Source organism: Phyllostomus discolor, chromosome 2, assembly GCF_004126475.2.
Source record: "Phyllostomus discolor isolate MPI-MPIP mPhyDis1 chromosome 2, mPhyDis1.pri.v3, whole genome shotgun sequence".
NCBI lineage: Eukaryota > Metazoa > Chordata > Mammalia > Chiroptera > Phyllostomidae > Phyllostomus > Phyllostomus discolor.
Genome location: NC_040904.2, coordinates 46,020,749 through 46,033,575, shown reverse-complemented (window position 1 = coordinate 46,033,575; position 12,827 = coordinate 46,020,749). Strand labels below are relative to the sequence as shown.

Sequence of the window (12,827 nt, the reverse complement as noted above, 5' to 3'; positions counted from 1 at the left end):
ATCCCAGCCCTACTACTTATATCTTAATGGTCTGGTTCAAGTGCCTTGGTTTCCTCCTCTGTAAATAAATAATAATTTCTCCTCTTCTAGGGTTGTTGTGAGGATTAAAATAGACATAGTGCTTAGCCTAGGGCCTGTCACAGGAGCCATTATTATTATGGCTCCCAGAGTCAGACCAAGTTCCAACATGCCTGTTTCCTTCCTAATCTCTCAAGCATTTTCTTGAGTAAGAGATATGGCAGGACTTACCATTTGGGACTTCCTGACCTATCCAGCCCCTGAGAAAGCAGGGTACTCACCTCATCAGTGAAGGAAATGCCCAGTCTGTTGGCAGCACCAAGAGAGTAGGAAGAGAGAGGGAGAAAGGGCGAAGCAGCTCTGCCTCCCAGTCCTGGTCAGCTCTGGGGTAACGTACAGATGGCATGTGATCTGGAATCCAGGTTAAAAATAATAGTATGTAGGGCTGAAGCAACAACTATGAGAACCCCTACCCCACTCCGAAGGGTGGAGCGCCCCTTCTGAACTGACCTGACTAGCTCAAGCTGGAGCCTTGAAACCAAGCCTAGATGGGGGCATTGCCCCGGGCCTCCCCTGCCCCAGCCCCACCCCCTGTGTTTCCTCCTGATTCAAAGATTTGGGTGACCTTTTCATCGAGGATCCCTTGATGCCTCTGTATAGTCCACAAAGAGCAGAATTGTGCTACTTAGAACATACAGAACATTTGGGAGAAGGTCTCCATGAAGGGAAAAGCTCTGGGAGAATGGAAGTTCTGTTCTCTGAGTTTCTCTGCCCTGTCTTTTCTGCAAGGGGGATACTTCTGGGGTAGGAGCTGGAGTCTAAGAGAGCGGGGAGGCCTTGAACCAGGGAATTAGGGCATGAGTGATGCACCTGAAGCTGGGACTTCAGGGCCTGCAGGGCCTGCCTTCAGCCTTCTCCCCAGTGGGGTTTAAATGGACCCTCATTCCCACCATCAATGGGCTCCACAGTTATTTGCCCTACTGTGACTTCTCATAATGATGTTCTCCCTCTCTGCCTCTCCTCTCTCTCTTTCTTTTTTTCCCCATAGAATTCTTCGGAAATTCCACTATCTGCTCAACCCCAAACAAGTTTTCAACCTGGACAATGGGGGGCCTACTCCAGGGTATGGAGAACAATCTTTACTCCTTATTTCTCCCCCTCCCCTTTGGTGTCTGAAGAATCCCTTTTTTTGTCACCTTTCTTTGTCTTTTTTCATTTGTGGACTTGCCCTTCTTGGCATTTTACTCATTTTCTCTTATTTTCCTTATATCTGCTCTTACTTTCTCCTGGAGATACTCGGAAACTCTCATTATATTTGACTCTAGGAAGTAGCCTCCTGCATATGCCATTCATTTGACTGACAGGAAAGGCAGGCTGGTAAATTATTTTAACTTATTTGTAAGGCCGTGTTAGCTGGTATCTTCATACTGAATCATCAGAGAGGAGGAAAGAGTTTCCTATCACTGTCAGTCTGTGTCAGAACACTGCTGCGTGTTCTGCTGTGGGTCATTGTAGGATCAAAACAATTACTTATCCAATGAAATCACTTTCTCTCTGAATTGTCCATTTTAGAGATTGTTAAGCTCCCTGTGACCCTGCTCTGGTCACATGCCTATTGGCTCTTTCACTGCTCATTAGAGAGGGAGTGCAAGGAGAGATGAGGCAGCCCCTTTGCAACTGGACTGAAAGTCTGGCGGGAGGAACAGATCTTTGTGTTAGCACTAATGTGATGAGCTGTGGGTCCCTGTTATCAGTCTCCTCCAACATCGGACTTGGAAGGCACCCAAAGACTGTTCTGACCAGAAAGAGATGCTGCATTAGAACCATGTGCTGGCCAGAGGCTGTGTAGGGGCCAGGTCTTCAGATCTATGCACGTGGGCTGGGCTTTTCAGCACATAGCCACTTTGCCCAACCTCCTAACCTGCTCTTCCACACTGGGTTCTGCAAGCCCCGCAGAAGGGCTGGAGTAAGGACTCCAAACAGGGAATCTGTCTCTGTCTTCAGTTTTTTGACACAAAGCTGTCATGTATGGAAGTGGCAGTGCAAGACCCAGTTAAAAGAAGAAAGAAACCCGAGTGCAGAGTCAGCACCTCTGCCATGATTTAACGCTAATTTGAAAGCAGAGCCCACCACACTGCCGCGGGTGCAACCGCAGCCACCGTGACTGCCAGCTACTGCTCCCTTATGACTTGCAGCTGAGCGGCAGCCCACAGATGCCTTTCCCAGCCTACTCTCTTTGGGGGCATTTTAAGACTTGAATGCAATGCTGTTGCTTAACCTCATCGTTTCTAAATTGTTTTTGCCCGGGATGACAAGCCTGGTGACAACGTCTAGGGCTGCGACGCTGAGTATCTCTAAGGTCAGTCTGTAATCAGACAGGCTGTCTAGGTGATAGGAGCCTCCATTCAGGATTCACTTCCTGTAGGACAGCAGGGAATGAAGGGGAAGAGAAGGAATGTGAATCTGCCTGCGTGTGCATCAGTGACTCACAAAGCCCCAGGGGTCTTCTCAGACCTCCTGGGTGGGCAAAGAGGAGATATGGAGCTTCAGTTTCCCAAATCCCACCCCAGGGTGTCCATGAGCCACGTTTGTACTGAAGCAGAAGTTCTCATCCTTTCCGCGCCAGGAAGCTGGTAGGCAGTCTGATGACGCCTGAGGACCCCTTCTCAGACCAGTATTTCTGAAAACATAAAATGAAATACATAGGATTACCAGGGAAACTAATTATATTCAAAAACAGTTATCAGAATGTTAAGAAAAGAAATTTGCAGTATGGAAATATATGTGATTTCCCAACATATTATATGTGGCAAATTCCCCAGGCAAGTCTAATAACTACTGTAAATTAAAAGTAGTGATGAGCATAAATAATAGCATGAAATAGCTTCCATACCTGCAGTAAAACATTAAGATACCTGTGATTTCAACACCTCACAAAGTCACAGGTGTTGTTAATATGTCTGCATTTGTCGCCTACATTTCACAATTGAAGGAAATGCTAAATGTCAGTTAGAGCTTAGGGAAGGAAAGAATGTAATAGTATCTCCTCCAAGTTCACGGTTCTGAATTCTATCCACAGACAGTGTCCTGCGAGGGTTAAGGCCCCCTGGGGTGGTGGTACTCACTCCTCTGAGGTCTGGGCCCACAGGACAGCGGGACACAGACCCAGCTATTTCCGTGCGTCAGGTTTAAATGGGAGGTTGTGGAGACAGAGAGGGCAGGACAACCAGAGGAGAGTCAAAATGTTGTGGGTTAGTTGTAACGTTGCCAAAATAAGCAAACTATGGATTCCTCTGCACAAATCATACAGAATTTCTAGAAAAAAAAAAAAAAGTTCTGTGTTGAATGTTGAGTCAAATTCTCCTTATACAAGGATGGCCCCTGAGATTCAGATTCAATGGCATTGCTTAGTAAGTTCTGGTTTCAGAACATTAAGTGACCCTTTCAACCCCAAAAGGAATCAAGGTCATAACATACTCCCAGGAAAGGAGGTGGGGGAGGACTCTCACTCAAGCAGTGTCAAAGGTCAGCCACAATCTAGTCAACAAGACCATTTGGGCCTTTCTTTTACTTCCCAGACTGAACTTTTTCCGTGACACTCCAGACTTCCGCGTCCTGGCCTGCGGAGGAGATGGGACCGTCGGCTGGATTTTGGATTGCATTGGTAAGAATGGGCTGGGGGTGCTTTGCGGTTTCCTAGCAGCAAGTACAGTTCAAGTCCCAGGACAGCAATACGAAAGAGAAATGTAGCCATGTCTTGGTCAACTTTGTTTCCACTCTTGGAGCAGTGTGCTTGACTAAATACCTACTTGGGGTGGAAAAACAAAGAAACAGGACCGTGGAAAGACTCCCACAGGTACAGATGTAACAGTTTGTCTCCAGCTTTGCTGAAAAAGTATCTGTGGTGGCTGCGGTTTCGTCAATGGCAGGACAGGCGGGATTGGGTGGTCGGGGGCGGGCCAGAGCTGAGACCCCAGGTAGATCCAGGGTGGTGGACGAAGGCCAGAGCACTAAACACAGATGCGTCTCCCAGAGCACATCGCTTTGATGTGAGCACCAGGAGCCCATGCCCAGGAGGCACATCTAGAAAGCACAGATCAGTGCAAGCAAAGAAAGGCCACACTGGGCTATGCCCAATACCCCTCGCTCAAAGGGGCAGTGGGGAGAGCCCAAGCTGGGAAACAGGGGCATGGGTTCTAGTCCAGCTCCTTGGGTACCTGACCCCCAGTAAATAATAGAAACTGACTCTGAAATCCTGGGATAAGAGTATATTCAAGATCTAACCCTGGAGAACCCAGGTAAACACTGGGATGTGGAACATAAGGATGAGAAAGGGAAGAGCTGGGGAGAGCCATCATCAAAGTCGGAGACTGGGCCCAGAGCAACAAGCCCTGGGCTGCTTCTGTCTTCCTGTCATTCATTCCACAAAACTTGCCTGTGCACCTCCTGCACCTCTCCTCAAGGCAATGGAGATGCAGCAATAAGCAAATGGACAAAAATCCTGTCTTCATGAAGCTTTCCCTTTACAGAGGAGACATAGGCAATAAACAAAGAAATAAGTGAAACATATAATGTGTCAGAAGGTAATAAAAGTATAGCAGGGAAGGGGCGAAGGGAACACAGCTGTGGGGGCCAGGGGTGCAATCTGAATCCTAGTGATCAGGGAAGACCTCACAGAGCAGATGATGTGTGCACAGGGACCTGGAGGGGGGTCAGCCGCGAAAATACCTGACAGAAGAGCAATTCAGGCAGAAGGAACAGCAACTACAAAGGATGTGGGGTAGGAGCAGGCCAGGCTGCAGAGTGCATCGGAGCCGAGCAGGTGAAGGTGGAGTGGCAGGGCACGCAGCAGAAATAGTACATAGCCAGGTCACCAGCAAGCGTAGGACATTATACAGAATATGGCTTTCGTACTGGGGAAGTCCCAAGGTGCCGGATGATTTTTGAGCAAAGGAGAGAAACAACAGAGTTAGAGGAAGGGCAAAGCAGGGAGACAAGCTTGGAGGCTCCTGCAATCATCCAAGTGAGAGATGACCCTGGGTTGGACACAACAGAAACAGAGGAGGTGGTGAGAGGTGGTCAGATTTTGGGTATCTTTTGAAGGTAGAACCAAGAGGATTTGCTGACAGACTGGATGTGGGAGATGAGGGCAAGAGCAGAGTCAGGGATGGGCAGTGATAGATCCTGAACAGGGCAGGGGAGGCTGAGCCTCCAGGGGGGTCATAAGAAGACCACCCGGAGGGGTGGGACCCACACCTGCACACCAGCCACCTTCGTGTCCCCTACACACTTTGGTTTCCATGGACACAGCCCTGCCAAGCAGCCACCCACACTCTCCTGTCACCTGGGCTTGAGCTGCTTGTGGGAGGCGTCCCCTGGGAACTGAGGAAGGAAAAGCTGATCAACAGAGGGCGGATGGCTGCAGCACTGACAGCTGCTTGCATGGTTCCCTCTCCATCATGAAGCAGAGAGTAGGCTTTGGTGAAAAGTTTTAGAAGGTTCACCTGCAGAGGACACAGTTGATAGAGGCTGCTCAAAACAGAAAGAAGGACATGTGAGATGACCTGCTTTCACAATTTGGTGGCTCAAAGAGGAAAAACAGTGGTAAGAGGCCTAACTGCACGGTGTTCATTCACTCATCATTCAAGAAATACTGTAGCAATTACACAGTGCTCTCTACAACCCCATTTGGGTCCCTTCCCTGATCCTTGATCTGCACTCCCTCTCTATAGCCAGGGTGATCTTTCCTGCATGTCAGTGGGTTGATGGTGTGTGTGGAGCACATCCGTGGCTTCCCATTATTCTTAAGGCAAAGACGAAAACTCTTCAAATGATCAACAGGGCCCTGGGTGGTCTAGCAGCTGCCCACCTTCCAGCCTTATACCTCTGTTCTTCTCCCTCTAAACTCAAGCCACACAGTCCCTCTTTCAGACCCTTGAATGGACCATTCCTTCCACCACAGGACTTTTGCACAAGCTGTTCCTCCTGTCTGGGATGCTCCCCTGGTCTGTGCTCGGTCAGCTTCTTCTTCAGATCTCAGCCAATGTGTGGCTTCCTGGGGAAAGCCTTTCCTGACATATCTGCAGCCTCCGTCCCGTTATTGTAGGACCACATTCCTTTCTTTTCCAGTATGAATTTGAAATGATGCCTCATTTATGGGAAGACCTCATTCCTATTTGTCTCTCCCCTTCAGCTACATGTACCATGAGAGCCTAAGTCATAGCCTTTTCACTTGCTGTTAGGGCCTCAGCAACTAACACAGCATCTGGCACATAATAGGCCTTCAGCAAGTATGTGTGGAGATACTGTGGTGAATGAGATACAGTTCCCCAGGGTGGTCACAGTACATTCAGGGAACAAATGAGTAGTCAGTTACAAGGCAGTGTGATGAGATCCTCCCTCGTGCAAAAGAAACATCCTGGAGAGGCACCTGGTGCCGATGAGGGTAATCGGGGAGGGAGCCCTCCCAGAGGCAACATCTGAGCTGAGCAATGCAGAGCCTATGATTTAAGGCTCTGAAAACACTAAGATGTGGTTGACATGCTGGCTGGGAGGGAGGATGTGTAAAGGATGAGGCTAGAGAGGAAGGCAGAGCCTGGAAGGGCCTGGTGTACCATGCGAAGGGGTGAGGGGGGCCCGACGGTGTGAAAGCAGTGGACTGATGTGATCGGGCGTGTGGTTCAAGGATTGCCCACCCTGGTGGGAGTTTGGAGAACACATGAGGGGGTGGAACTAAAGGCTAAGAGGAGGCACTGGCAACCATAGCTGAGGGGAAAGCACACAGAAACCGATGAGTACATGGATGTCAGGTGAGGGAGAAGGAAACCTAGGATGGCATCCAGCTTTGTAGCCTCCACACTGGGAGGATGGTTGACCTGCTGAGAAGGAGGTTCTGGAAGAAAGAGCAGACCTAAGGAAGCAAGGGCCTTCCTGGCAAAGGGAACAGGGTGTGCAAAGGCAAGGAGGCATAAACACAGACTGTAGGCGCTGGGAAGGATGAGAGAGTCTATTGCATTGCTCCATCCTCCATCTCAACCGTCCCAGCAGTAATCTCAGCCCAAGGTCTCGACTGAGCTCAGCCGCTTCTGGCATAAGTCAGACAAGCTGGGGGACCTATGAATTCCTGTTTTGCTGGGGCAGCCCTAGTATGAGCCTCATGTAGGTTGCTGATTCCTGCATTGCCCTGGCCCCCCACCACCGCTCCCCCATCCTGTCACTCAGTCCCCTAGCACAAGGTGAACTGAGGTTTATGTAAATAGCGCCCCCCTGGAGCTCTTGGGTGCCTGTGCCTCCGACTTTCCCAGTCAGCCAAACTACTGCTGTAGATCTTCAGCCAGATTAAAACATCCATGGTCTGCTGTGCATTCTCTAATGCAGTCTGAGGCTGCTTCACACCAGCATGGGAAATAAGATTAGGAATCTGTGTATTTGCAAGTCTGGGGGGGTGAGGGGGAGGGGGTGGAAGTGGCAAACTGCTTCCTGGGTACCAAATGGACACCTGGAGGTTTTCTGTCAGATGCAATGTTATGTTTAAACTTTCGAACATGAGTGACTTTAAGTGTAACATTTTCAGTTTTTCAAATGCCCCACTGTTCCCTGGTGTCTCAAACCCCACCTGTGTCGCTGTCTGTGCACCTGCCGAGCCCTTGAAGAAAGGATGGGAATGGCCCTGGAGCTGTGGAGCTCTGCGTTTGGATCCTGGCTCTGGCATTACTTTCCTTCTCTGTTCCTCAGTTTCTTCATTTATGAGGAAAATGATAATACCCAGTAGGGTGGGTCTGAAGGATAAATGTAATAATTGCTGGTTATCATTAAGGATAAAGCTCTGCAAACTAAAGTTTTTGAGGTGTGCTATCATCCCAAAGGGACACATTAGGATGAAATTAGGATGAAGAGGTACAAGTTACAGGAAGACAGGTTTTGCTAAATATGGGGGGAAACCCATTGTAAGGGTCAACACACTGCAGGTGGAAGAAAAGACTTTAGGAAGGGATGTGCTCCCCGTTATGGGAGATATTCAAACAAGGAATGCCACGGAGGGGTTCAGGCTCAGGCCAGGGATAACTGGGTAATGTAAACATTCTGTAACCCATGGCATATGGTTCTCTCTTCCTCTGCATGGGTTACAGATAAGGCCAACTTTGCAAAGCATCCACCAGTGGCTGTCCTGCCTCTCGGAACAGGAAATGACCTGGCCAGATGTCTCCGCTGGGGAGGAGGTGAGTCTGCCTGTGAGTGGTACTCCCCTGGGGATGAGCTTTCCAGTCGACAGGGATGCTCCACAAGTTAGGCTGAGTTTCCTTTTTAGGGATCGCATTCCACAGAATCATGCTCCACTCTGGGGCCAGATTGACTTCATGAGCATTTTCCTGCCCTGCACTCCATGCCGAGGCCTATGCTTACCCCTTACATTGTTACTGTCCTCTTGGAACTGTCTGCTTACTGCCCACTTTCCCCAGTAGAACAAGTCCACTTTAAGGTAGAGTCCTCTTTGTCTTCCCCCCAGTGCCTATCCCAGGAGGGGGTCACTTAGGTGTGTTCTGCATAAAACCCCCCCTTCCCAAATTACCGATCTTCTAAATTAAGACTCAGAACGCAGACTGAAAAGCCACATCACCGACTGTTAGGCGCATCCAGATCATCTTAGCCCCCCATAGCCATGGGTCCTCATTTTGAAAATTCCCTGAGGGGGAACTTAGAGTAGTAACCTTACAGGGCAATGGGCAGGAGCTAAGATGAGACCTTTGCAAACTGCAACAGCCCCCGTGGAGCTGGGCACACTCCAGAGAGTGGAGAAGTTCAAATCAGCACAAGTGGCACACAAATCAGTCTGGCAGGCAGAACGAGAGTGGGACTTAAGGTGGCTGATCAATTCAGAGAGTGATTCAAGACCAGGTCCAGCAGCGGTCAGTGAGCAGTCAGAGACTGGTGTGTGCTTGGGCCACAGTAAGTGAGAGCCAGCCCTAGGAGGAAGTTGGCAGGCACTGGAAGAGCTTTCAGGGTCCTCAGACACTCACTGAGACTAGAAAAGAGCCCTCTGTTCAGAGGGACAGGCAGAGTGTGGCCCCAGGCCCTGAGCATCTAGGCAGCTTAGCTCGGCACAGATTTCATGCAGGAAACCCAGCCTGTGCTCCCTCACAGTCTCAAGGCCCTCCGCCATATAGGTGCTACCAGTGCTATCCTGTGGGGGCATCCCCCGAAGAGCTGATCAAAGCCGTGGCCACCTGAAAATACTCTTCAAGTTTGCCCCAAATGTAAGCAGGAGCACAGAAGTGTGGCTCTAGTGGTTGGAGTGTCCTCCCATAACTGAAAGTTTGGGGGTTCCATTCCTGGTCAGGGCACATACCTAGGCTGCACATACAATCCCTGGTCTGGGCATGCACAGGAGGCAACCAATCAATGCTTCTCTCTCTCTCCCTCTCTCTCTAAAAAAAGGCAATGAAAAAGTGCCTTACAGCAAGGATTAAAAACAATAGAAGTGTTATTTGAAAGAAAAGCCTGTCTCTCTCCCACTAACCTATTATCACTTACGGTTTACATTCTGTGTTAGTTTTCTATTGCTACGTAACAAATTATCATAATGTAGAGGCTTAAAGTGCTCTACAGAAGTGCTGGAGCAGAAGTGTTCTACAGAAGTGCTGGAGCAGGGTGACGGGGTTCTCTGCCTAGGCCCTCACAGGCTGAAATCAGGGCATTAGACAGGCTCTGCTCCTCACTGAAGGCTCTGAGGGAAGAATTTGCCTCTAAGCTCATTTAGGTTGTTAGCTGAATTCAGTTCTTCATGGTTGTAGGACCGGGGATCTGTTTCCTTGCTGGTTGTCTGCTGGGACCACTCTCACATGCTAGAGGCCTCCCTCATTACTTGCCAAATGGTCCTTCCATCTTCAAAGCTGGCAACAGAGAATCTCCCTCATGTCAAATCCCTCTCGAGCTTGGAATCTATTTCTTAAGGAAAAGCCCAGTCCATTCTGAGGACTCCCCTGATTAGGTCAGCTCCACACAGGACAATTAGTCTCCTTTTGCTAAAAAGTCAGCTGTTTCATACAACATACCTAATTGGGACAGTGACTCTCCCATCTTATATTCACAGGTCCTGCGGGGGTTGAATGGTGTATACACTGGCCAGAGGGTGGGGGAGGGGAGCAGGGGCAGGAATCATGGGGGTCATCTTAAACTTTTGCCTACCACCCTGTTCCTCTGCAACATGACATGGTATGGAAATGGATCCTCTGTTCTTCCACGTGCAGCTTCACGGCCACCCAGCCCACCAATTCTCTGGGGCTTGCTTCAGCTGTACCTCTTCTTTTCTGTGGCTCAGGGAACTTAAGTGTTTCTGGCCCACAGACACACTGAGGGGACTCCAGGTCACAGATGCCCACAGAATTCCCTACCCTGAGAGTGGCCTATACACCAGCAACAAATTAGCTGTCTGCTTTGAGGCAAATGCAATGTTATGCTCTTCAGGTTACGAAGGGGGAAGCCTGACGAAAATCCTGAAGGAGATCGAGCAGAGCCCCCTGGTGATGCTGGACCGCTGGCACCTGGAAGTCATCCCCAGAGAAGAGGTGGAGAATGGGGACCAGGTCCCGTATGACATCGTGAATAACTACTTCTCCATTGGCGTGGTAAGTTGGCCAGGGATTGCCTTTCTGCATAGAAGAGAAATGCCCAGATGGGCAGGAAAGGTTCTCGTCCACCATTGTTCCCTTCTGGGTCCCTACTGTTTACCTCCAGCCTTGACTTGTGTCCAGGCATCCTTGCCTCTGGACATCTTTATCGCACCAAGCCCCCACCCTTGATGACAGCAGAAATTCCTTCCCCTGTAATTTTAACTAACACAAGAAAAGACACGTCATTTTCAAAAGACAGATTTACCCTTTGGATAATTCGAAGCAGTTAAAGGAAAGCTACACCAAGAAATAACCAAGGGGCGAGGTCAGCAGGAGACTCTCACATAAGCTTCCAGAGTTGGATCTCTGTTCTCCAAGGAGGACTACATGGTCCCACGCTGGTTTGGCTGCTTTGGCTCTCAGAATTCCTTCTCTCCCATTTTCTCTCCTCTTTGCAGCCCCATTCCCCACACACCAGGGGCACCTCCCCTGGCTGACTGCTCTGGCTGAGCTCTGTGCTCCATCTTGGTCCTCCCACAGCCCTCTGTACTCACCCCATCCGTGCACAATCTACATTAGATTGAAGGGATTGGTTTAATTGTGCCTGTCTCTTCCTCCCTCTGCCACACACACACACACACTCACACTCACACACACACACAGATGGTCCCACGTCTCTCTTCTTCCCCTAGCCCCCAGTGCTCAGTTACTTTATTTCAATGAACTCAGCTCTTGATCCAAAGAAGGCAGAGTAGACACTGCTTCCCAAACTGTTGGGGCAGGATGGCAGAGAAAAGGGATCCATCACTGCCATTAGTAGAGCTGGGGTTTGGATGGAGGTGCAACAAAGACGGTATCGTGTATTGAGCTCCTACTGTGTGTTCTCCTTTACGTATTCTAGTCCTCACAGCAATCCAGCAGGTATCTTGTCCCCACCATCCCCGTTTTACAGGTGAGGCCTCAGGACACAAGACGAGGAAGGGACAGAGCTGGCACACTCGTGCTGCACCTCATTCTACAGCCACTCTTTGCTCTGTGTCCCTGTCTGGGGAATGATGCTGTCTGGTTTCATGTGCACTTGAGTCCCTCTGGACCCACACTGTGTGATACCTGCCTCCTCACCCATCCTCACCTGTGCCTCTTTTGACAATTCTGGTTATTAAAAAAAAGAGAGCATGAAAGAAGAAGAAGTGATAATATATTGAGGCAAGGGCAGGTTTAAGGAAAAGGTTTTGTTTTTTTAATAAGACTAGAAGAACCATGGAAAAGGAAAGGATTAATCATGGTAATACCTTACATTTGTAAGATTTAAATTTTGCCATATTTGCCAATATTTTCATGATTCTAACGACTACACTGAAGGATAGTATTATCGCCACTTCATAGGTGAGGAAACAGAGACAGATTAAGGGATTTGCCTTCATTTTCTGACTCCTAATACAGTGCTCTTTTTCTGTTACTAAAACAGAAGAGAGAGGCATTGCTAGGCCCACAATCGGGTTCTGAGAGGATGGCGGTGTTGGACCAGGCGTGAATTCAGGGGTCTCTGTGCCCTGATCTTATTTATCTCCCCAGCTCCCTTGGTCTCAGCTGGCGGAGGCATCTTTCCCTAGGTTTCTTCCAGCTCCCCTTGACAGTGAGTGACCTAGGCAGACTCCTCCCTCCTCTTCTTGGCTCAAAGGCCCATCTTGTTGTTGTTGTTGTTGTTGTTGTTGTTGTTGTTATTTTGGATCACCTGCTGAGCTCCACTTCCGCCAATGGGAACATGCAGTCTTCCCCTCCTACAAATCACAGGTGTCTGACATACTCACGGGGCTTCTGGAGCTTGGGCTTTCCATCGTGACACTTTCACAAAAATTTGAGTCTTTTGCCTGTAATGACTAGGATATAACTTGCTAATATTTATTGGGTACCTACTGCATACCAGGCATAGTTTTTCTGTTGGTAGGTATTGTCGTAGGTATTTTCACATTTCGTAAGAAGGAACTTTAGCTTAGAAAGGTACAGAGACACGTCTGCCCTGGTGAGTGGTGGAGCCGGGAGCCCCTGCTGTCGAGATCCGGAGCCCACTGAGCTGTGGGCCACGAGCCCCGCAGCTTCTGTACACCCCCTCCACCTTCACACCAGCAGACACAGCTGCATTTGGTGGGGGCAGTTGGGGGGAGTGCTGGGAATGACTCAAAATTTAGTGTGTGATAG

At 49.3% G+C, this 12,827-nt stretch overlaps 1 protein-coding gene across 8 annotated transcripts in view; it reads left to right on the top strand.

The window, feature by feature from the left end:
* Window positions 1-12,827, top strand: part of DGKG (diacylglycerol kinase gamma) — a 191,869-nt gene that overhangs the window by 81,860 nt on the left and 97,182 nt on the right. For 7 of the 8 annotated variants that reach the window (XR_004901302.1, XR_004901305.1, XR_004901301.1 and 4 more), the window contains 4 exons: window positions 1,067-1,141; window positions 3,597-3,682; window positions 8,148-8,237; window positions 10,483-10,643. Coding sequence is in view for 2 of the 8 variants with exons in the window: in XM_036017811.1 (XP_035873704.1) it covers window positions 1,067-1,141; window positions 3,597-3,682; window positions 8,148-8,237; window positions 10,483-10,643 (412 nt within the window). In the remaining 6 variants the exon portion in view is untranslated. The remainder of the gene's footprint in view (window positions 1-1,066; window positions 1,142-3,596; window positions 3,683-8,147; window positions 8,238-10,482; window positions 10,644-12,827) is intronic. The other variant, XR_004901303.1, reaches the window with a different exon arrangement.